At 32.4% G+C, this 25,429-nt stretch overlaps 3 protein-coding genes across 7 annotated transcripts in view; 2 read left to right on the forward strand and 1 right to left on the reverse strand.

The window, feature by feature from the left end:
* Positions 1-10,828: 10,828 nt before the first annotated feature.
* Positions 10,829-17,396, forward strand: LOC138132305 (uncharacterized). Its single transcript, XM_069049786.1, has 4 exons — positions 10,829-10,954; positions 15,103-15,203; positions 16,181-16,581; positions 17,045-17,396. The coding sequence occupies exons 2-4, from the start codon at positions 15,110-15,112 to the stop codon at positions 17,201-17,203; spliced, it is 654 nt and encodes a 217-aa protein (XP_068905887.1). The 5' UTR covers positions 10,829-10,954; positions 15,103-15,109; the 3' UTR covers positions 17,204-17,396.
* Positions 17,397-17,761: 365 nt separating this feature from the next.
* The window catches only part of LOC138132304 (kelch-like protein 40), a 53,049-nt gene continuing 45,381 nt past the window's right edge, over positions 17,762-25,429 (reverse strand). Inside the window, exons 1-2 of one of the 3 annotated variants that reach the window (XM_069049784.1) lie at positions 19,137-19,495; positions 17,762-19,086 (exon numbers count right to left, since the gene is read on the reverse strand). In XM_069049784.1, coding sequence (XP_068905885.1) covers positions 17,807-19,069 — 1,263 coding nt within the window. In that variant the 5' untranslated portion in view covers positions 19,070-19,086; positions 19,137-19,495 and the 3' untranslated portion in view covers positions 17,762-17,806. Of the gene's footprint in view, positions 19,087-19,136; positions 19,496-25,429 lie in introns of those variants that run through there. The other 2 variants (XM_069049783.1, XM_069049785.1) reach the window with 2 other exon arrangements.
* On the forward strand, positions 20,409-25,395 carry Opa1 (Opa1 mitochondrial dynamin like GTPase). 3 transcript variants are annotated; one of them, XM_069049774.1, is made up of 12 exons: positions 20,409-20,565; positions 20,655-20,901; positions 20,956-21,091; positions 21,144-21,269; positions 21,342-21,386; positions 21,791-22,452; positions 23,064-23,294; positions 23,347-24,315; positions 24,370-24,661; positions 24,722-24,832; positions 25,085-25,145; positions 25,202-25,395. In XM_069049774.1, the coding sequence occupies exons 1-12, from the start codon at positions 20,537-20,539 to the stop codon at positions 25,263-25,265; spliced, it is 2,973 nt and encodes a 990-aa protein (XP_068905875.1). In that variant the 5' UTR covers positions 20,409-20,536; the 3' UTR covers positions 25,266-25,395. The 3 variants fall into 3 exon arrangements, with proteins under 3 accessions (XP_068905875.1, XP_068905876.1, XP_068905877.1); XM_069049775.1 differs by lacking the exon at positions 21,342-21,386; XM_069049776.1 differs by lacking the exon at positions 21,342-21,386 and having other exon boundaries at positions 25,085-25,395.

A 25,429-nucleotide genomic window follows, 5' to 3' on the forward strand; every position in this document is an offset into this window, starting at 1 on the left:
AGAATACAAAAAAAAAATACAAAAGAAACAAAACAATGTAAGTATTTATTTTGAATTTTTTCATAAATGTTGTGAAAAAATGGACAAAACCTATCAGGAAGTGTCGAAAAGCTCTTACTTAACCTAATATACACAAAATGTTCACAAATCACATTTAAAATAGGGAAAAAAGGGAAAATATTATACATATGTATCTGTAAATACAGGCTGTATCTCGTATCTGAAATACGTATATGTATTAATTTTAACACGTAGCAGATCTTGTTAAATGAAAGGTTTTTTCTATTTGAATGTTTTACGAAAAAGCGTTACAAATTGATTTAAAATTGGAATAAATTAGCCATCAAAATGTATACCCGCCTATGGGTAAGGGTGAAAATTTTTTGTTGTGATAGAAACGGAGCCTTGTTAAAAAAGTTACAATGTTACAGAAAAAAAATTAAATAATTAAAATTAAAGTTCTCATGGTTACAAAAAAATAGAGACCAGTTAATCACACAAAACGACTCGTTTGGTAAAAATTGGGGGATAAAAAAATCTTGAAAAACTTTTGCGAATTTTGCAGAATGTTATGTTACTTATGCTTAGAGAAAAGTTTCATAAATTGGCGAGTTCTTCCACTAGTTAAAATTAGTGTCGTGTTTCAGATAGGTACACCTGTACATAATATTACGTAATGAGAGAAATAAATTTGTGGTCAAGTAAACCGCGCTTTTTTTTGTTTATTTTCAAAGGCAGGTAGGTCGTCTTTTTAGTTGACTTCTAAGCACTTGTGTGGGTAACTTTTGTAAGCAAAAACCAAGTTGATATCTCACCCGATCTAAGAGATTTAATTTGTGAAAATACATTTCACACTTTTTCACTTTTTTAGGAGGGACAGTATTTTTAAAATCACTTTAAAGCTAATAGCAAAAAATAAATGATAATAAAAAATAGTTCTTTTAAAGGAATTAGATATCATTACTTGATAAAAATAGTCCTAATTATATCTAAATAAAATCCGGCCTCAATGCCGTGTCGCCTTTTTACAGTATAATTATTCGTTAGGCAGGGTTTTATGTTTCTGACACTAATTTGTTCCAATTAATTAAAAGTTGTCCTCTGCACATTTACAAAATAACCTTTGAAAATTTCCAATTTCTTTCCATTTCAAACCATTACGTATCATAATTATTCTCACATTTAAAAAGGCAGTTATTCTAAGCACCACATTCAAGGGTAAAACGAAATTAATCTTCCTTTTAAGAATGGAAAGTAGGTATTTGCTCCGATTTTAAAACAGTGGATCAAGGTTATGAACAAGAATAGAGATCAATCTTTTATTACATTTACATTTAAAATATTAAATTTATTGTTTTAATCAGCAAATGATTTCTTTTTCTTTGAAATAAAAAAGTGATAATCATAAATATGTAAGTACTAAAGTTATAAAACCTTATTGGTCGTTATAATGATTCAAGAAAAGCAGTTACTGGCTGCAATAAAAGACATTACTGATAAAAAAAGTGCAACATCACGAAGGACTTGTTTTCAACATGCTCGCCTATCGATAAGCTGCGCTTAAACAGTCAATACAGAACACTAAACTTGTGTCTGTGCTTGTGCCGTGAGCCGTGAGTGTAAAACATCCTCAGAGTCCTTAGACGCTGATTCATTTGCATCAGCGTGCCCTTCTTGTACCGGGCTTATAAATGATGCGGCATAATGCGACTATGTTGGTAATTTATTACAAATTACAACCGGAGATATGCCTTGACACCCGTCCTGCCGTGGACGTCAGGGGAGATCAAGTCTGTTGTGGAGGGTGTGGAATGCCGAATTTACTGAAAGTATACGCATTCCCCACGACCAGACACATCTCGACGACTAAGTCGGATATCGTCTTTTTCGACCTTCGAGCCAAGACCATCAAGATCGTTCAGCTTTCCTGCCCCGCAGAAACGAACATGGGCGGGAAAGATGTCAAAAAGAGGTAAAAAAAAAACAGGATCTGATGTTCGAGCTTCGAACGTTGCATTCGGGATATGAGGCCAGGTTAGTTGTTCTGATTATTATCGGAGTCATCAACGGTATGAAGCAATCCTTCATGAGGGATGAGCATCCCTTCCTGCAGGGCCAATTCCACTTTGATTTGAAGGCCTATAGTAACCAAAGCACAGCGATTCTCGGTTTTCTCCACCTATTGCGGCGTCATGGGGTGCACATAGTGCTGCGCCCTATAGCCAGAGTGCAGGACGGTGCAGCAGAATAAACACATAAAATCCGGTTCCCCTGAGGTGTAGGAATCTGGCAAAAAAATACTACTGTGAAAGTACTATCATCATTCGATTAGGGAAGTTAAGCAGTCTAGTAACCTAAGGACGAATACTTATCCAAAACATAATTTCTATCTTACGGTCAAAGCAAATGAGGCAAGTTAAAAACAGTAAAAATGGATTTTTTATACGAGCATTCATCTTCTGTTTAGATCGCATAAGAAACGAAATAATAAGAGAACGAGCTAACAGCAAAGATAATCTCACAAATAAAATAGAGTATCGACAATTAATCTAGTATGGATACCCACGATGAATGAATAACCAACGATGGCCAAAAAAGATTTTATGATGCATCCTGGCAAATAGACGAAGAAAAGGTAGACCCCGTAAGTTCTGGAGACAGGGAGTGGAAGAGATCATGGGGACGATTACTGAGCCAATGTTCGGAAAAACACATTCCACAAAATTTATTCTTTTCGCAACACACCTCAAGGTTACATTATATAAAAGGTTAACGTTTGTTTGATTGTTACCGTCATCATTACACTAAATTGCTAAATTTCATAACGAATTTTATTTTTTGCTAGGTAATGGCACTTGTCTTTCATAAACTTCACGTGAATAATTAAATCTTCAATAATTCATCGTTAAAGGCAAGTCTTTATTTACTTTTGTGCAGTTTAAACAAAGAGGATTGTTCTGGCACTGCTTCTCGATGATCATTCGTTACTGTGATGGCTAAAACCTCTACACTTGTAGCATCTTACTACGTTTCCACCTTCGTTGACTCTGCATTCACCCCATTTCATAAATATACTCTCTAATTCCATAAATTTTGGAAGAGTTGCAGCATCCACTTCAATAATTGCAAAATGATTTTCTAATTTTTTTTTTGCATACTATGTATTATTAATTTTTTGAGAGCACCATTTTGTTTTTTTCAAATACGGCCTTAGATGTTATTCTGTCTTTTCATTATGTAAACCTATTCGTGGACGTTCAAACTGTGTTGAAGTAACTGAAGTAACTCATATACTGGGAGCCTGTTGCGATAACTTGTCTAATGGGGTTAAATAAACCACTTTTTCAGAAAGATACTTCCCCAAAAAAGAGAGTACCTACAAGAAAATATTTACATGGCCTACTCGGTCGTCAAATTTGTCGCCAATTATGTGGGACGTAATTGGTACTTGGCTTAGTAATTTATTTCACTCTCCGAACAATCTACACGATTTTCGACTTCTGATTTAAAAAGCTTGGAATCAGATTCTTCAAGATACTGTTGATGATCTTTACCTCGCAGAGTAAATGAGCGTATCAAAAACCACATTGGACCCACCCATAATTTGATAATTTAGCAGTTTGAGAGATATGATAGCAGAATACAGGGTGATTGAAAATAAAACGTACATTTAAAAAATATATTCTTTATTTCATGAAGAAAAACAAATACATATCTATTGTTAAAAATGTTCACTTCCTACTGCAGCACATGCTCTGTTCTTCTTCGCATTGATTGGCGAATGTGCTAAAACATATGAGGAGTTTTTCGAACTATTTATCAATGTGCAACAATGCAATTCTTTAATTCATCAATATTTTCAATACAGGTGGTACAGAAAGAGATGGACATTCTTCAATGTATTTTTCAAGTTATATACGACGACGACATAAAAGCTCTAGAGTACTCGTTTACTCGTTATTTCCTTTATTTGCAAATAAAATTTTAAGAAAAATTAAGCGTTTACGTTTTGGCTCAGATTTGCCCAAGAGCAAACTCAAATTTTATAATTCACTTCGACTGTACCGTCCACTTTGCACCACTATGCCGAAAGGACTAAGTACTTTCTTTTTATTATTATTACTTCTTGGTGTTGAAATTTTTTAAGTTGGCAGTTACATACGGTCCTATCACACCTATATCTAGTCAAAATTCAAATCAATTTAGTAATACATACTCGATTCCACCTAGATACACTTATGAGTACATTTAGAGAGGTGACGAGTCACAAATTTAATTTATTTTTGTAATAAGTCACATTTGTACTAAATACCGGTAGCATCTACGGTATATTCATAACCTGATTTTTTACAAATATTACATAAACTAATTAATGCATCTTTTTGGTCAATTAATTATATAATTTTTAATAATAAATTGCTGGGTACGTTCCCTCTGTCACTTTCTATCAATAATATCACATAAGAGAAGCGACTTAATTGAAGTCTAAACGGTTCTTGAGACCTTGACATAACTCAACTTTCTTTTGCTTTATTTACAAAATATGGCAAGTGAGAAATTAATAAAGCTAAATTAAACTTTTTTCCGAGTAACTCAGGTATATTGAAGTAATGTAGAAATTATTGATTGAGTTTCTTTTTCTGATGTCACCTGTGAGTAAGTTGCCGTCATGTGTTTTTTTTTTCTAAATATGTGAGAAAAAATTACAATTTTAACCCGGAACTGCACCCAAACATGTAATTGGCAAACAACAAGGGGAACAATGACCTTTTCTACTAAATTACTCTATAATTTCGGTTATGTAAGTTTCCATTTTATATCAGAAGAAATGATTATAATCGAAAGTACAATGCCACATCTGACACTTACCTATTTAAATTAAATGAAAGTAATTAAACGATGAGAATTTTTGTTATGAAATACTGAAGTGTGAAAAGTTTTCTTCCAAAAAGTACTTTTCCTGTATTACTCAAGAGAAAAAATGAAACAATGAAAAGAGCCGGCGTTTGTCTGAAATAGCCGTTGAAATTTATAATGTTTGAGATAAATAAATTACAAGAGAACCTGAACAATACATTAACTACAATTAATTATACATAAGGATGCGTACTGATGTGTAGAAATACTTTGCGTCATTCTCTTCTCGGTGTTGGAGGATTGCGTGAATTTTAAGCACGTGATTACAGTGTTGTAACGGAGGAATAATTAGTGTTTTCCAGAGATTTAATCCAAAGTGTTTTAGTGGCAAATAAATGAATGTTGCATTGCTTGTTTATTGTTACAAAATGCCACATGAGATGTATGTTATTAATGAGCAATAACTCAACAAACTGAGCCTTTGTCTAATTTATAAATTCTCACTTCATTCTCACTTTCATTAATTTCTCTAAGAAAATCAAGTGAATTTAAGGTCGATAATAGGTCATTTTGATTTTTTGATGACTATTCCAATTGTAACAAATTTCTTCATGGTTGTAGAGTAAATAAAACAGCGTCAAACGCTTCGAATGAAACTAATTCATGAATTCACACACAATTTGTTTCGCATATTAATTCATACAGGACTAAATAAATGCAGACTGACAATGAGCCTCCGTTAAGAACTGCAACTTTTACTTTACCTTATTGGAAAGTGACATGTGTAAATAATGCTGTATGCAGACTATATTTTAATAACACTGTTTAGAATTTTAAATTGTTATTTTACTAGGGGTGTTATTTCCGGAATTCCAAATTTGAAATTGCGGAAAATTGTTTAATGTCGTGTGTTCTGCGTAGTATTTTCTTTGTTTAATTTTATAGTTTTCCAAACGATGCAGGAAATTGTTGTCTTTTGTGTCATTGTAAACAAACTCTCCTCTTCCTAGGAGCGGCTCTTTTTTTTGTTTAAAATTGTTCCATGCATTGTGGACACTGACCTGCCAAATATTTTTATTACGCAGGGTCTACTATGTTTAGAATTATTCTGTTTTAATAAAGCTTCACTTTATTTTGTAAATTGACAAAACTATACCAGAAGGAAAAAGTTACTGCAATTTATATGTACATATTTACCAATTAGTAAAAGCTCGAAGGAAACATAATATTTTGTAATATGTATTGAAATAAATTAACAAATCAACCATCAACCTAAGAAAAATTCTAATTTTGCAAGACGCTGGCACATAATTTACATGAAGTAGGCGTTTAATTTATTGTAGGAGTAATAAATAATTTCTAATTTCTTGATACGGAAACTCTGTAAGTGATTAAAATTGTAAAAAAGCAAACATACAATAAAGTTCAGATTCACACATTAAATTAGGAGTTTTTATTAACAGACAATGTATTAATAACAACAAGTAGTAATTAGCAAAATTTATGTGGTTTTCAAGATAAAATAATATAGTACTAAATTTTATTTAAATAAATGATGGGGATAGTTAATGAAAGTATAAAAATTAGATGCTTTCCCTGAGAAGATAAAATAATTGCATTCTAACGAGATGAGTATAACACTTTTCTCCATAAAGACAGTTTATAATTTGTACATAATTAACTTTGTAGAAGGAATTTCATCACGACTAAACCGACAGACGGCAAAAAGCAGCCATTTGGAGAAATGTAAAGTATTAAACAAAAATTAATATAAATAGAAATTGATTATAAAAGTGTTACAGCTATTTAGTGCTTGTTTTATCCCAGCACGTTTTAAAAATTAGCGGTTCGGTTATCGACAATAGTCACAACATAAATTATGTTTTGATAAAAATATTAAGTGGTTACATATTTAATAATTTCATTCTACCTTCACCGAGTTAATCCAATCAAGTCCAAGGTTAGCTCGAAGAAATGACGCCTGAAGCATGACTGAAATCATCGATTGGAACAATAGTATCTTCGCCAAGAGAAAAGTGTAACAAAATTAGATACAAACAATAAAATATCTTATTTAGTACAAGTCGTTCCCAACAAGTAAAAATGTCATCAACTTTTGTCAGCATCGATACATCGAAACATAACTTATTTTTATTATACATCTCATCACATCATCATCTCATTTTATTAAATAATTATGATGTGATATTCTCATAAATATTTTTTTACTACTTCTATCAAATAATACATTCACTGTTAACTAATAATATTCGTTACCCACGGTCATGGGTAATAACTCATTACTCCACTGGTTGTGTCCAATTACAAAACTGCTTTTGCAAATTATAACGTAGAATATAAACGTACTACGATATAACGCAATATTCATATGTCGCAATTATTTTCGAATAATGCAGTTTTTTTAATTAAAAATATTAATAAATCAATTTTGATCGTATTCTACTCGCGAGTAACTCCCCATTTCATCTTTTCGTAGATTTTTTTATTTACCTTTTAAAACGAATGTTACTGAAAAGAAGTTAATAAAGTAACAATATTTTAAATGAAGAAAAATTCGGTGGCATTTAAAATTCTAAACGGGGGGTGGCTGAGAATGGAATAGGAACTAGCAAAATATATTATGTTTTTCATTTTGGGGTTTCTGAACAATTAATTTTTTTATATTTTTTATAGATATGTAGTTATCACACACAATTGTAAATTTACATTTAGTTTTAATACTTTATTAATAGTAACCTTCAGCACTTGTCAAATAATCAATAGGGTGTTAATGTTAAATGGCAAGGATTATAATATCATACTACCTCATATTATTATATTTGGCAAGGTATTTATTATAATTGCATAATTGTACAATGTTTTGCACTCCACCATATGACTGAGTTACAGGTGTTCTCACTTTACTTATTTGCTCATCCTCTATGGATTATGTGAATGATTTTTTTAGTAATTTTATATATTAATAGAAAACGGATTTTCTTTGGTCGTATATAAATACTACACCATACACCTACCTACATACCAAGTAATAACCAGTTTAGGTCGTGTATCAGTTTTCAATAAATTTGTTAAAAAATTCGAAAACCTTAACAATCAACATTGTTACCTACCACGAAAGTAACTAAAAATCTAAATCCCTCAAGCAGACTTTCGCCACTACATAAATCGGATGTTGCAGATGTATCCGTTAATTAATAATAGTAAGAAACATAAATCCTAAGGTTTATTTTACAACATAGTATGTGTTTTAATTTTTATATTAATTGTTTGCATTATCGTGGTAATATTTTTAAAAAATAAGCATTACCTAACTTCCCTTAATCAATAACATAGTAGATTAATCATCAGATAAAACATTTTAAAAATCACGGTTCAGAACTATTTTTAAACTCAGTCATAATTTTATGTATCGGTGTTTTTTTACAGCATCGACTTTGAAAAATGATAAAAAATTAAAAAGAATACTTATGTTAAATTAGTATTAGATATTTCAGTATTGTACTTTTTGATAAGAACCAAAGGTTTGCTGCAAATTATAACATTATAAAAACTTCTTCAAATCTTGTTAATGTCATTAGTTTTGGAGAAATCATAGTTTTGTAGGTACCTAATTTTTGCAAGACATTTATCGGGAAATCTAATACAGTTTGGAAAAGTCTTGAATTTGGAAAGAATTAGATTTGTTCAATACTCATAGTAGATACATTATTTTGTAGCTCAACAGGAACAAATTCCAAATATGTTCGTAATTAAGTTGTTTCAAAACAGAATTAAATACACATCTCTCAGAAGGTGAACGTCCGATGACGTAATTTAAAATAATTTCTGAATTTTGGGTCATCACTAAATACACGTGATTTCCGCGAAATTTCTTGAAGTGAAGATTAGCAACATCCTACTTATTTAAAATTACACCTAACAATCATGATAAAAGATTTTTGTTGTAAATGGCTGGGAGGAACTTGAAAAAGTTTTCGGAACCTTCCCAAAACGATTGTTTTATAAAAGAAACTGAGGTAATAGTAAATCCAACAACGTAAACAAATTCGAAGGCATTAGATTACACAGCTTTCACCTTTTAATTCTCAAAAAAGGTCATTTCCAGCAGCAACAAAATTAGTGAAAAACACCTTTTTGGTGTTAAACTTTTAACTCACTAATTATTATTATTGAAAGTGATCGTAATTTGAGCACAGACATAGCTTTTCCTGCAGCCTCTCGGTTCTTGTCGACTTCAAACTGAGACAATTTTTTGCAAGTGTTTTTCTGCCTGAATAGCGAACAGAGAAACGATAATTAATTCTATAAATTAATTCATATCATGCGCCAAGAAAGTAGTACATACGTTGATGGCTTGTTTCAAGTCGAGTTCTTTATAAAATTTGTGTACTGTCACTTGCAGTCACCTTTCTACTTTACATCAAAATCTAAAATTTGGTACATCCACATGTTGTTCACACACATCAGCACAACTTCGAACCTACATCCTCTATCCTTCACGGATTATTTTTCTATTTTTGTGTAACGTTTATACAAAAGTTGTCGAGCCGTGAAGTATTTTAACGCAACATTTTCCCACATTATCATTCAGGAGCAATTAGCGGTGAATACAGACATACCTTAAAGTTGCTCCACGTAATTGATACGGTCGATTAATTAAATTATCGGATCTGTTTGGAACAACTGTTGCAAAAGTTGCACAAAATTTTCAAATGCATTTAGTGTGTAATTAGCGCTTTCGACATTTCTATTATCATCTCTGTAATAAAATCGTGATGCATCAAACGGTCAATGCCACACAGTTACCGTCAAGGTTTCAAATTTAGGGCACCTTTATCATCTTCTATGGTCTATTTTATATCACAGTTATGGAATTGGCACGCTTGCTTTTCGGAAGAAGATCTGATCGAAATAGAAAGTTGTAGATCGTAAAGTATCGACTGAACCGATTTTTAACTTGGCTACATCATCATAAAACGCAAAATGTGTTAATGAATGTTTTTTGATTACTAGTACTTTTAATTCGGATCATCACGCAAAATTCTTTCTCTTATTTTTACCTTCACTTGAAACTCAAATTCTTGAGCACTTTCTTTCTGTAAACCACACTTTTGTGTCGGATTTTTAAAGAAAACTTGTAGACCCTGTCCTATCCTACAAGTTGTTGGATCTATGTATACCTCTCACAAATGATTATCGATCAGAAGGTTACAGTTTTGGAAATGAAGAGACTCCATACGTAGGACGACAATGACGTTTGAACAGTTGCAATGCTTACAGCACAAGGTCTCCTATTTTTAAATTAGTTTGAGACAAAACTTCTCTCATTGCCTGTCAATAATTATTAACTTTTTCAGTGCCATATCTTTGATGATCAATGCGCATCTGATTAACATAAACAAATAAATATTCTTTTGGTTCACAATCATTTAATACTTACTTTTATTATTAGAATGTGAGTCGAATTCGGTCAATGTAAATCCGCATGGGTGCTGTTTTGCTAACAACGAAGGATTCAGAAGTAACACTCTTGGTCAAACTCCAAACATGCCGGAAATAAGATTTTTTTCTACATCGTCGACTTTATTAAGACTTCCAAGAATTTGTATTCATTATTTTTAACAATTTTAACTGACAATGGGTTTTTACTTCATTAAAACCAAAAAATAATTGTTGAATTAACATTAATTATTATTAATTTTATAGACGATGATTTTATAGATGTTAACTATAATACTACAGTCTGACTTCAATGGATTCAGAAATTGATATTTGCAAAAAATAATAACATCAAGAACTACTCTGTGTTCTCGGATACTTTTCAGCGAAACCCTGCAAGGTCTCGTCTGAAATATGTTTTGAAAATCTTTTCTGCAGGTATGCGATAGTGATAGTGGTCAAATGTCAAAGTGGTCATCGGATGACGCTACGGGGTACACGGGGGGACCCCGGGGGGTTCCATCGAATGTAGGTTATGGAGTTGTGGGGATGTAGGACGGCTATATACACCGACTCTGCATCTGTCAGACAGTTCATTCAAAGTGCTTCTTCACCGCTACTTGCTGGAATATTACTGGTAAGTCTTGTGCGGATCAGCAGTGTTTATTTAACTAACGGTATGGAAAACTGTTATCTTTTGGGCGTGATTTTGGCATGTTTTCGATTTAACAATTGATTGTAAATATTTTGTTGCTGCAGAGCCAGATACCTAGTTTCGATTGTTAAATTGAAATATTTATAAATGTTCATTTTATGTAAAATTCAAACGAATTATAAAATACAGTCCTGAAAAGACATTCTTATAGTGTTATTAAATGAAATTAAGAAAACCACAATTATAAAAAATTAAGATCGATTCTGTTCTTTCTGTTCGAATATTTTAGAATAATAAAAAATGAAATTGGCAATTAATACTGCCACATGTTCAAATTAAGGGTGATAAGTTGAACTGGTAAACTGTTTCTGTGTATGTAAAGTATCATTTAAAATTGTCCAAACCAGACAAAGCTTTTGCTTTTACGTAGTGTTCTCGCTGGTTAAATTCACAACTGACCTATTGATTTCGTAACGCAATCATTAGTTTTTGAATGGTTTCCATTACATTTGTTGTTATCATGCTGGTACCTTCACTCGTTACGGGAAACCATCCAGTTGCGTAAGTCTCACGTCTAAAAGGCTACGAATCCATAACTGTCAAAATGTGTAAGTTAGCGAGTAACTGATTTTCTCAATAAAGTAACTGCAAATTTTAAAAGGAAAAACCAGTAACAGTACATACTATTGGTTCCTGGAAAATCACAGAAAATGAGATCTTTTCTGTGAGAATTCTTGCTAATATTCTCACTGATGGACTAGATAATAGGATTGCAGTTTACGTAACTGATGCAGTAACCGGTAGATTGTTAAACGGGATTGAAATGAGAACATGTCTCTTCCTGGTGACGGTTCACAATAACTATAAATGTTCATTATGGGATAGTTGCATCACAGAAGAGCTGAAGAGCACGATCGTTTGTTTTGTTGTAAACCACAGACATCTCAGTCATTACGTTAACCATGCATTTCAACCAATTTAAGATGTTGAAATTGTAGGTAAATAATAACAGACGGGCCAGTAAATAATTAGTGCTGGTTGCATAAGTTTCAGAGTCATTAACTTGTAAAATACACCACAAACTTAATTCAGCCCGAAAAACATTTTTTTAAATAAATGTTAGATTTCGTTTCTATTTACCTATTTCAGTGACACTTATTAACCATCATTTGGCACACCTGATGCTTTAAAAAAACTTACTGGTCCGAAAAGTGTGTCGGTAATGGTAATGGTCCACTCTTTAGGCAGACTAATGACGATGAAAATAATAATTTAAAAAGAGACGTCTTTATTGAGTTGAGATTTTGATAACGTTGCGGAAATTTTAAGGAAAAGTTGAATCCAAATCTAGAACGTTCAAGATATTTAAGCAAGAGGCAAAAACGACAAACATTTGAACATTCAACTTCTAAATTCGTTACGCCTTAATGAACCAAATTTATTCTTTATACTTTATACTTTATAAAGAATATTTTTTATTCGCCAAACTTGAAGATACTTCAACCGACTTTTCTAATACAGAACGACCTACTACAAATGTAGATTACTTTAAGATAAAGGATATTTATTATTCAGGTATCTGTAAGGTGATACGTTACAGCCATTGTAGTAGTTGCAACAATTACATCTTTAGTAATAAACCTTGGTTAAAAGTGAGCTCAGAACTTGTTAATGTGTTTACTACGTTAAAAATAACTAGTACCCTAAAATTTTAAAAGAAACTAGTCAAAAAAAATCTAATCTTATTTTTTTAAATAACTGATGTTTCTTTACACATTAGTGAATGAAAGTAAGTTACTAAGTGGCTATATTACAAACTCTTGTCAAAACAAAACAAAAAGGCAGTGTGTCTATGCTATTGTAAAAATTGTGTAGATAACTTTCTTTTTCCTAATTTCATTAATCTTATAATCCGGCTTTTCGAAAGTTATAGATGCATCCGAGAAAGGAAAAGTGCATCTCAAGAAGTGATGTTGGCTTTTCAACATCTTTGCTATTAAAATGATTCTTTAATTAGGTTTCAAAACATTAAATGGGCAAGCAATTTCTTTGAAAGATTTGTAATTAAAGTAAATTGATATAAATTAATTTTACGTATAATTGGGATGTTATTTAATAGACCGTTTGAAACTATCAAACCTTAAAATGTGGATACCTAATGTATATGTATACGCATTTTTTACAACAAAACAATTACCAAATTGCCTGTGTTATCAAGTTCAATTAATCCCGTTGATAATTTTTTCGCAATGTAAGATGTACCAACGTGAGGAGATCCGGATAATATTTTTGACACCTTGAAATTAATTTTTATACCATTGTCCATTGCTATAAAAGCAAGAAGACGACCTCTAAGCGACATTGCCTCCGAAAAGTGAGTTGACGTGGGATTCAAAAAACAACGAAACATCTATGCTCATCTGCATAATGACCTAATAATTCCACCACACTGAAGGTCAAGGTGAAACGAAGAAACCGGAGACTCTTCTTTCATTTTCAGTTTGCCAAAACTTTTCCAGCAGTGGTGGAGTGAAAATTTACCGTCGCAGGAGTTCAATTCTCCGAAATAATGTCACGTTTATGAATGACGTTTACCAAGTGAAATTCTTTGGGTCAATACCAACCGTGCCTTAAAATTTTTGAACTACTTCCTCCACCTGTGTTGGTAAAAGTGATCGAATTGGCAGCGTTTAAGCTGGAATAATTGATGAGGAACAGTGAGTAATACCACCCAGACGCAGTCATCTCCGGCTGGGCCGCTGACCGTGAAAGCAGCTACAGGTCAACGGATGACCCAGTTCGCCCGGAAACGATCCTTTATCCGGGACAATCGAATACCAGACCTACACTTGACACAGAATAATAAGCACCTGTCAAGTTATCTGCTAAAATGCAAAGATCTACATTGGGGCGCGGTTCGATTTGATCATTATCAAAGTATTACTTTTCAAAAGTTGGAGGAATAATTTGGGATACTTATGTTGATTTCTTAAAAATATGTCTATGTAGTAACGAGAGATTTATTTTTCCTACAGAGATTAAAAATTTTGGTTTACATTTTATAAATCCCGTTGTTTAGTTTTTTAAGTTAATTATTTCCAAAACAAAGATCGGTATTTTTTACCTTTAGAAATATTATTTTTTCTGTGCATAAACATTTAAAACTGATTTTTAATAGTAAGAAGAAAAAGAAGAGATCTAAAAAGAAATATAATTAAATGTAGTACATTTATAGATAAAAATATTAATACCTAATATACATATGCCTAACGTATGTAGGCTGGTCCTTTGTAACTTGCAAATTGTATTATCGTTTTTTATATTGAGTACTATCTACTTTAATCTACTATAACATACTGTATAAATCAGAAACATTAGATATACAGTTTTTATCACATCAACGAGAAAGATTTGAATTGAAAAAAAGGTGGAAAGCAAAAGAAAAAGTAAAGAATTTATTGTCCCACTACACATGTAGTGTAGAAAGGTTTAGAATAAATTCAGCAAGATTTCACTTAAAATCTCAACCTCCAGTTTAGTAGGTTACAGATATTGTATCGTCTTCGTCTGTCACCAACATAAAAAATATGATTTAAAAAACTGCAGGTGTTGTGACGTGACTTGAACGAATTTGGTGTGCAACTTTCTACATTGAATGCAAAACAACCGAGAGTAAAGTGAAGATGCAATAAATCATTATTAATGTTAATAGTAGCAGTCCGTACTAATAGAAATGCAGCAAACTTTTATATTTTATGTATAAGTAAAAAGAATAAAGGACATATTGAAAATCACACAGAAAAGAAACAGATATTTAAATATTTGTGTTTACTTCCATATTAGTTAATTATGGCTAAATTAAATAATGGTTTAAATAAGAATAATTTAATAATTTCGTAAATGTGAAAATAAATAGACAAAAATTAGTAAGGACACATTTTTGTTGATTGAAAAGTGACATGAAACAAATACTCTTTAAAATATTTAAAAAATATATTTACACCTCATTTAAAAATTGTGTAATTGATCAACCAAAAACCTTGTAACATATTTTACTGTAATGTGAAGGAATACATAGCAAAATCTTAATTGCATTTAATCGTGAATATTGAATGTTTAATTTTTTACAGACTAAAAATGTTTCGAGAACTGACGCTCCTTGTGGTAGGAGCCGTAATGGTAATGGCCCAAAGAAGATTGGCTCTTCCAGATCCTAGAAGCTGTGCCAGTAGTAAGTTGACACGTTAATACAAACGTACAAGAATTAAATGCACTTTTGTTATCAACAATTTCAAATTATGATTTAAAAAAAAGTAGAATCATTGAAAACAATGGCACTTTATCTAATAATGCAAATTTAATCAAGTACATACTAACCTTTATAGATGTGAAAATTCTTTGGATTTTCGATGAGGTCATCTTCGCATAGGTAAATTACTAGTAAAAATTGTCATTGAATAATACCATTGAAAATAAAACTAAAATTGAATCTCAGTTTATTAATAAAAGAGCTTTAACATTAGCCATAGCTTAGATTATTATTTTTTGAATATCGGTTGTCCATGCGAAAACTTTTCCTTGGCTTCTTTCACGTTTACAAATTTGAAATTTTAGGATGGCAGTCAGTCCATTGGAGAACGTAATTTAGTGTTGGTGTCATGTCAGCAATAAACTGCGCCTCCAGTCATCCTTATTTCAAAATGTTAAATGACACCCTAATTTTTTTATAACGGATTGTTCAGGAAAACACCTTTTTTAATGAATGATCACTCTCTACCAAACATTTCAATATAATTAGAAAAGTGTAGAACCCAACTAGCACAATGACATTGTTGTTGCAATTTCCTACTACGATTTACTTTTATTGTTTTCTTGTTGGGAATTTCTTCATTATGGTAATTTGGATACATGGAAAATCATTTAACTTTAGAGTCACAAATACTAATTGCTTGTTTGGTAACTTCTACCTCGTCTAATTACGTTAGTGTAACAACTGATTAATTATAAATAAAAAGGTTTAATACGAATGCGTATAACAATTTACATACCTACGTTTTACGATAGGTATTCTTATGATTATGAAAAATGATTACCTACCAATTTTTCAACAACTCTTTAAATACGTGTGAGAAAGTCGTATAATATTATTTGATTTAAAAGCCGTAAACATACTCATGACAATTATTGTTTTTTCTTTTTTTTAATCAGGAGTACGTCACGCTACCTACAGAGATGCCCGTGGTGTTACACATTCTTACTTCTTCAGTTGGGAACACTCTCCAACGAGAAGTCTTGAAGTTGATTGGTTAGATGCCCGAAATATCTGCAGAAGACATTGTATGGACGCCGTTTCTCTTGAAACCCCACAAGAAAATGAATTTGTCAAACAGAGAATAGCCAGAGGCAATGTCCGTTACATTTGGACTTCCGGCAGAAAATGCAACTTTGCCGGATGCGACAGACCCGACTTACAGCCTCCAAATATTAACGGATGGTTCTGGTCCGGATCTGGAGCTAAAATTGGACCCACCACACAAAGAAACTCCGGAGACTGGAGCGCCACCGGTGGCTACGGACAAGCTCAACCTGATAACCGTGAAGCTGCGCAGGTAAAAAACTAGAATGGTAGATTTTTTCAACCGCTTCAACTGATTATTAAAATATTTTTTCCGAACGAGTAAAAGAAGACTTTATTATAGGTAGTGTCAACAAGTAATTAAAAATGCGTAGTAGGTATATACGAAATTTCAGAAAATTTATATACACATCCTTGTACCTAAACAATTTTTAATAAGAAAATTTAGCAATTTTAGTAATAATATGAGTACCTACAAATGGAAACAACAATTTCCAGTACCTAAATATTAATTAAATTCATACGAAGAAAAAATACAAAACAATGACATTTGAATGGTTTTACCAAAAGAATTTGTTTGATCTTGTCTTTTTGTGAAATGAATTTTTGCGATGTTCAAGTTCAATACAGGTGTGCAAAAATGTTGTAAAACTAGTTTTGAACTTTAGGTCATTGACACATTAGGGGCGTATACTTAAGAATTAATTTGATTTCAGGGTAACGACGAATCTTGTTTATCCATTTTGAACAACTTCTACAATGATGGTATCAAATGGCACGATGTGGCCTGCCATCACCTTAAACCATTTGTCTGTGAAGACAGTGAGGAATTACTTAACTTTGTTGCTTCCAGAAATCCCGGAATCCGTCTTTAAATTATTTTAACAGCTCTTGTACCTTATTACCAGTATTCTGAAGAAAACAAAATCATTACAGTGATCCAATTATCTTCAGGATTTTCCTTTTTCCGCATGTGAATATCTGCTTCCATCCTTAGATTTTAGTAATTATTATATCTATTTTTAAAATTAAATTATATTTTAATATTAAACATTTATATTAAAGGTGTTACGCCATTTTTTTTTCATACCACTCAAATACCTACATTTTACGTAATTTGCCAATTATCAGCAAATCTATTTATCTAAACGTGTTTATTTAAATGCACTATTCGAGAATGTATTTTTGGCGCCTCGAACGCTTACTTTGTATGATTTGCTTGATGTTTTCTTATAAAAAACCATTCCAGTGGCGTTAATTTTTTGTACAAATTTATTATATAAGGACTAAATAACACAGTTTCTAATTTTCAGAGATCTTTTACGTGTACCACATTTTTTTTTAAATACTTCTTCAATAACCGATTACGTTGAAGAGTTAAATATTTTTTAATGTTAAACTTTTCGTGGAATTTGGTAAAATTAAAATTCAAATAAACTTCAAAACGATTTTATTAATACAAATATTGAAAACAAGTCTTACGCAGGATAATAAGCGATTCCTGTTATGACACTTCCGTCCAATTCATCAAATGAAAAGACGGTTTTTCTACGTTCATCCACCAATTTGCAACTCATATAATTACATAAAACAGAACTTTTTCTAATTCCTAGCCTATTAAAGTTATCCAAATTCTTGTATCCAATCTTAATTGAATATATTTTATCACATTCTAAATAAACTACATCTGACAGAGGAACATACACCTGTGTTTCATAAGAAAAGGATTTACAAAAGATAGTTTCAACAGTTACTTCTGGATTATCAATTTCACTTATTTGTACATGAATTACACCATTATGTTCGTTTGCTTTATTACCAATTTGTTTATCTTCAGTCACCACAACTAGCCCATAAAGAAGAGTATTTCGATTAACAGAAATATTTGAAATTAACACGTCTCTTTCCCTCAATTCGACTCTACTAGCAATTTTATAGCTTTCCCTATATTCACAAAAAATACACCAGTGTTTTTTATGGTAACTGGTATATGGATTATTTGGATTTTTTAATTTTTTTATTAACTGAGAACTGTCTCGAATTAAATTATCTGAATTGGGATCAACATTAAAATCTATGTTAATTAAATAGTGAAGAATTTTTTGGAATTTTAAGAGATTGAGAATATTTTCAGGAGATAAACTAATACTTTTAATATCACATTCTATTACAGCCCAATTTAAAATTCCCTTAACTAAGTCATCATTGCTGATGTTTAAACTTTTTTGTTGTAAGATTGTCAAGAGGCTTGATGGTTTCATATGATAATCACATTTTTTTAGAAAAATTCCCCTAATATAATCAACAATATCACTCAAACATATTCTCTGAAGATCGACAATTTCATACATCTCAGCAAATTCATAACTTAGCACAAGATTGTTGATAGTAAGATTTTGTTCAATGTAGTTAGCACAAGTGATGGCAAAATCATTCAATAAATATTTATGAGCGATATAGAACAATGACCAAGCATGTAATACTGATTCAATTCTCACATTATTGGTGTAAATAAATTCAAGCATCTGACTGAAATTTTCCAAACTGATATCTGTAATGATAACCCGATTGGAAGCCAGCTTTCCATAGAACATTTTTTCAAAGACAGGACTGCAGCAAGTTAGTTTTAATTTGTGTGCTCTAATTTCTTCACCATCAATAATAAAAGCACAGTCACTTGAAGTAAGGTGCGATTTCAGTTCTTTGCTTGAAAAAGAAGTACCTTCATTCTGCTCAGTCATCTGAAAAAAATGTTATACTAAATTATTAGGCGAAGTGTGGGTGGTTGCTGATTAACTATTGCGTTACCTTAGTTGGTCAGGTAACGTGAGAATCGGTTTGAAGTTAACGAGTCTATGGTGTGATTTGTACTAAATCAGGTTTAATGTTTACATCCTTGAACCACGCAAGAGCAAAGCCAAGGCCGATTGGAAATCCTCCTGCGATGGATTAGCTCATTTTCGTTGTAACGACAAAAACCGCGAAGCCCGCGGGCATTTCGAGGAACACACACGCGAACTACGCTACAAGTACACAGAACAAACGCTCTACTACTGCAGAATCGCCTCGGTTGGGTAGACCGTCCTTGGTGCTCCCAATAACAACGACAATAATAAATATGCTACAAATAGATATAACAAAATTAGTCTTACTTCACCAAGTTTTTTTTCATTATTTAAATGTTTGGTAAATACTTTTTTTTGCATATTGATTATGAAAGTAGACTTTTTTTAAGGAAAAATCGTAATGAAAGTATGTAGCACTTTTTTTAACAAAAAATCGTAATGAAAATAGTACTTTTTTAATAGTTATTTATGCAACGAGTTTCTGTGTAAATTAATTTCGAGTTTTTAAATTTACCACCCAAAAAATACCAATCATACGAATCATAATCAAAACGGTAATCACTGATCTAATCATAATGTGTGGATTAGAATTTTTTTTAATGACAGAAAATAACAGCTAAATTTTTTTGGCCGGCATGGTACAATGGCCGGCAATAAAAACTAGCCATCACTTTTCTGTTATATATACGTCAAAATCCAAATGTGTAATTAATGCTTTAATGACACTGACATTTAAATGATGGCTAACTTTTTTTGCCGGCCACTGTACAATATACAGCTGGTTGCAAAAAAAAAACGGAAACTGAATAAAATTGATACATTTTCACAATTTTTTTTTATTGTGTGAAACCTTACGAGAGATAGGTTAGAATTATTTGATAGGTATTGTCAAGTAGACAATTAATTAATTGACAATTGAACAAAACCCAAAACCAAATTTACATTAGGAACATTTTCATTTTCCCTTTTTTTGCAATAGAATATACAATATGCAACCAACAATTCATTACTATATAATGATTTACAGCATTACAGGATTACTTACAGCACTATTTTCAAAATTCAAATCAGTAATGAAAACGCTGTGCGCACTAGGCCTAACTTTTAAAATGGACAATTTTTAGCCTCAATAAAATTTTCAGGTTTTGACACAGCGATGTCATTACTTAAAATTCTCTTTTTGCTTTTTACCAACAAGCAATAAGTGACGTATGTGAGCTGTGTATGTGAGTTTGTGAGTATGTGACATACAAATCACAAATGACAGCTGATTGTTCAACCATTGGAAATTTAAACTTTTTATCTGAACAGTAAATCTCTGTGGTTGTAATAATGTTGTAATAAAGAAGTTCAAACTATACAATGGAACACATAATCAGAGGAAAATTTGGGTATGTAGATACATATTCCACATTTTTAGTTGATTAATGCGTTAAGGTTATGTCAAATTTCAACCCATGTATTATTAACAATGTTTTAGCCGTATTGTTATAAGTTCATATGCAAACAATCCACTGAAATATGGTTCACGTAAGACGTTCCACAGGAGTATTAGTAGTCTTTGGGGTGGTAGAGCTCTTGAAAGATCGCGACCACTGTTGTATCAACATTATAGGTATCAGCGAAGGGAATATGGAATGCTGATTGTTAGAGCTTTAAGAGGAGTTCTTAAAATTCGATACTTACTATTAGGAGGAGCTGTTGCAGGAGGTGGCGCTTTGCAGAAGGTTATAATATATGGAATATTTAGTATTCCTTATGTACTAAATTCTTTTTTTTAGAAATACCAAGACTGGAAAGATGGCATGCCTGACTTAAAATGGCTTGATGAGATACTTCCAGATAATGAAAAATGGCAACAGTGGCGTGGAAATTTAATAGAATTTAAAGACAATATAAAAGATAATATTGCAATTGGTAAGTTATGAAAAATAATTGAGATAAAAAATTACATTTTTTTTAAATTGAGATCCCAGAATTAAATCATTAACTGAATCAAAACTTGGTGAGTTTAGATCATGGTTTGATCAAAGATTGGATAATGCAATAGAAGCTGCTGACCAACAGAATGGACAACTACCTCCTGCAGTTGATGGTAATTTTACCCAGAATTGCATATCCGAGTACATTCTATCTCTTTTAATAAAAACTCTTTTTGTTTCTTTAGGTGTTTTCTCCAGCCTTTCGGAGTTTGTAGACAGACTGTACTCAGGTATGAGATTTTAAAAGAATAGCGTCGTTTTCATGGTGGCTTTACAAGCGTGGCTCGCTCGGCTTGGAAACCGCTTGACCAATGCGAGCACAGCTTTTAAAAAACGCCACGTCGTGGCTATGACTTTGCTAGAATAGGAAATATTTCTATTTTTCAAAGCCAAGCTCAGGCTTTGGAAGCTTGCGCATGCGCTCGAACTCGCAACTAGGTAATCAAATCAGCTGAATTGACAGTTCAACGCTGGCTCGCACGATTGCGCATGCGCGTTGGCGTGGCTGCCTTGAAGTAGCAAGCCACCATGAAAATGGAAACGACTCTTGCAAAGCCACGCTTGTAAAGCCATCATGAACACGACGCTTTAGTATCTTCTGCATGCACTGTACTATTAAAATTGACAATTATAGATACAAAAGACATGAACACAGTGTTTGCAAAACCATTCAGTGAGAGTACTGATAGGGATGAAAGAGCAAGGAGGGATGCACAAACTCGTTTAAATAATTTACAAGAAGAGATAATTCAAACCCAAATTAAATACCAAAGAGAACTTGAAAAACTTGAAAAAGAAAATAAGGAATTAAGAAAACAAAACCTTTTACTAAAACAAGGCAAAAAAGCTCCTCTCAGGAAAATCAAGCGCAGTTTAATTGACATGTACAGTGAAGTTCTTGATGAACTTGCAGATTTTGACAGTGGCTACAATACACAAGATCAGCTGCCTCGAGTTGTTGTTGTTGGTGATCAGAGCAGTGGCAAAACTTCAGTTTTAGAAATGATTGCCCAGGCTAGAATATTTCCTAGAGGAGCTGGAGAAATGATGACAAGGGCACCAGTAAAAGTGACATTATCTGAAGGACCTTACCATGTGGCTCAGTTTAGAGATTCTACAAGAGAATTTGATTTAACAAAAGAATCTGATTTGGCTGACTTGAGACGTGAAGTGGAGCTGAGGATGAGAAATAGTGTCAGAGGAGGTAAAACTGTCTCAAGTGAAGTTATTTCAATGACAGTTAAAGGACCTGGATTACAAAGAATGGTTCTAGTTGACTTGCCAGGCATTATTTCAGTAAGTTTGCCATAAAATATTTATTTTGTGTATTTGAAGATGTCTCTGAATGTGATCACAAGGCCCTTAAAATAAGCAAATTAGAATATTATCAGAATACTATTTATAATCTGTTTGCAAAAAGTAGCAAATCGATAATTCGTCATTTTCTGTAATTCGCCACGTTAATTATAGCCGACGTTAATAAAGCGAAAAAAGAATTAATGAAAAAATAATCGAAACCGATGTTAATAAAGTGAAAAAAAACCCAAAATACTACATACATAATTATGTAGAAAGTATGTATTATATCTAATTATACAATTAAAATTATAAAAACAATAGATTTTACAAATGTATTGCTTTTATACTTCAAAATGTGTTTGAGTTATTTTTCCTGGAATTGTCTATAATTCGTCAATTTCCGTAATTCCTCACCTAACCGGTCCCGGACCTGACGAATTATCGAATTTTCACTGTATTCATAAAGATGCTAGTTCAACATTATTTTTCAAATTTCAATAAAAAAATAAATGTAAGAAAAGAAGATAATTATAGATTTTCATCTATACGTCTTTGAAATATGTATATATTTTTTTACGTGCATATTTCCTTATAGTTAATTATTTCAGACTGTCACTACTGATATGGCGTCAGATACCCGTGAATGCATCAAACAGATGACGCAAACTTACATGAATAATCCCAATGCCATAATATTGTGCATTCAAGATGGTGCTGTCGATGCTGAAAGAAGTAACGTGACTGATTTAGTAGCACAATGTGACCCTAATGGGAAAAGAACAATTTTTGTTCTTACGAAAGTTGATCTGGCCGAAGAAAATTTAGCAGATCCGAATCGAGTAAGTCGATTTATTTTTATTTCGACATTCTCTTAAAGTATTGTTTCGGCAGATTCGGAAGATTTTATCTGGTAAGCTGTTTCCGATGAAAGCGATAGGTTATTTCGCCGTGGTTACGGGACGGGGTCGGAAAGACGATGCGATCCAAACTATAAAAGATTACGAGGAAAATTTCTTCAAGAATTCTAAGCTCTTTAAAGATGGTGTTATACGCTCAACTCAAGTCACAACTCGTAATCTAAGTTTAGCAGTGGCTGATTGTTTTTGGAAGATGGTTCGTGAAACGGTTGAACAACAAGCGGACGCTTTTAAAGCCAGACGTTTCAACTTGGAAACAGAGTGGAAAAATAATTTTCCTCGTATCCGAGAGCAAGATCGGGACGAGTTGTTTGAAAGAGCGCGTTCCGAAATTCTTGATGAAGTGGTCAATTTATCCCAAGTTAGTCCAAAACAGTGGGAAGAATCTTTGATGACTAAAATTTGGGATAAAGTGTCCAGCCACGTATTTGAAAATATATATCTGCCAGCTGCTCAAACCGGCAGTTCAGAAACATTCAACACTTCGGTTGACATTAAACTGAGACAGTGGGCAGAACAAGCGCTTCCTGCTCAATCAGTTGAATCAGGTTGGGAAACTTTACAACAAGAATTTCAAAATTTTATGAAGAAAGCCAATCAGACACCAAATCACGACGATGTATTTGATCTCTTGAAAGCAGCTGTTGTTAGCGAAGCCATGCAGAGGCACTCTTGGGAAGATAAAGCTTCGGAAATGTTGAGGGTTATTCAGCTAAACACGTTGGAGGATCGCACAGTCGGCGATAAGCGAGATTGGGACGCGGCCGTTAAATTTTTAGAAATCAGTGTAAAAAATAAGTTGAAGCAGACGGAGGATTTGTTAAAAACTTTCCTCGGACCTTCGGCGAAGGAAAGGTGGCTCTACTGGAAATACCAAAGCGAGGAACAAGCGAAAAGGAGCGCCATAAAGTCGGAATTAGATAAGATTCTTTATGCGAACGAAGTAAAAGTTATTTTTTATTACTATATTACTTCATGATGATTTAATTATTTTCAGAGACATCCGCCTTTGCTTAGTTACGATGAGATGACAACTATTAGGAACAATTTATTACAACGTAACAGTATCGAGGTGGATAACGAGTTTATTCGTGAAGTTTGGTTTCCCGTGTACAGGCGTCATTTTCTAAAACAGTCGCTTGCTAAAGCATATGACTGTCGGAAATCTTTTTATCTCTACCACCAGCAAGCTGATGTTGATTGTTTGGACATTGTACTGTTTCACAGAATACAACAGATGATGAAAGTTACCGCAAATGCTCTTAGACAACAAATTACAAATCGGGAAGGTATCTTCAATTGTTTTTATTTTTGTTGTAAAAAGAACATTATAGTAACTGTTTTTGCAGCACGAAGGTTAGATAAAGAAATTAAAGAAGTACTAGAAGACTATAGTCAAGATATAGAGAAAAAAGAAAAGCTTTTAACAGGCAGGAGAGTAACATTAGCTGAAGAATTGAGTAAGTACATCGTTCTCGTCTATAAAGATGAGCCTGCCATGAAGTATGTGCAGTAGCTTTAGACACGTTCTAATTGAGAATATGGGAAGTTAGTCTATCAGTGGCGTATGTAGCATATGCGCACCCATACGGTATGGTCCATTTTTCTAACTTGCATTGTTACGTACGCCATTGAACACTCAGAATGCTTACACCCCCATATTCATCTCTAACAAATATAACCCTCACAATTATTATTATTTTTTTTTATAGAACGGGTTCGTCAGATCCAGGAAAAATTAGAAGAATTCATCCAAGCACTGAGTAAAGAAAAGTAATTCCTTGTTATATTTATTTTAGTATTTACACATTATTGGATTTTTCTAATAGGAATCAAAATATTGAAAACTTTAAAACTGCAATTTTGGGTACTTTTGAGTCGTTGTATTTGTGAAGAACAAAATTCATCTTTATTCTTAAGCGATTAAAAATAGTTTTTGTTTTATTTTTATTTATGTACTGCCAAATTACATTTAAAAAAATGATATTATTTTTTATTTTCAATAAACTCGTACGTACCAGCATTTGAATTTTTATTATCTCTTTAACCTCTAAAGT

The sequence above is a fragment of the Tenebrio molitor genome, chromosome 5 (genome assembly GCF_963966145.1).
Source record: "Tenebrio molitor chromosome 5, icTenMoli1.1, whole genome shotgun sequence".
In the NCBI taxonomy this organism is placed as follows: Eukaryota; Metazoa; Arthropoda; class Insecta; order Coleoptera; family Tenebrionidae; genus Tenebrio; species Tenebrio molitor.

Bases quoted from the DNA above. Each gene is read 5' to 3' on its own strand.
- Opa1 (XM_069049774.1), top strand. From the start codon at position 20,537: ATGGAACACATAATCAGAGGAAAATTTGG. The intron at 21,270-21,341 runs GTAATTTTACCC...TTGTTTCTTTAG, and splicing joins ACTACCTCCTGCAGTTGATG to GTGTTTTCTCCAGCCTTTCG. The intron at 22,453-23,063 runs GTAAGTTTGCCA...TAATTATTTCAG, and splicing joins ACTTGCCAGGCATTATTTCA to ACTGTCACTACTGATATGGC.
- LOC138132305 (XM_069049786.1), top strand. From the start codon at position 15,110: ATGTTTCGAGAACTGACGCTCCTTGTGGTAGGAGCCGTAATGGTAATG. The intron at 15,204-16,180 runs GTAAGTTGACAC...TTTTTTAATCAG, and splicing joins TCCTAGAAGCTGTGCCAGTA to GAGTACGTCACGCTACCTAC. The intron at 16,582-17,044 runs GTAAAAAACTAG...ATTTGATTTCAG, and splicing joins ATAACCGTGAAGCTGCGCAG to GGTAACGACGAATCTTGTTT.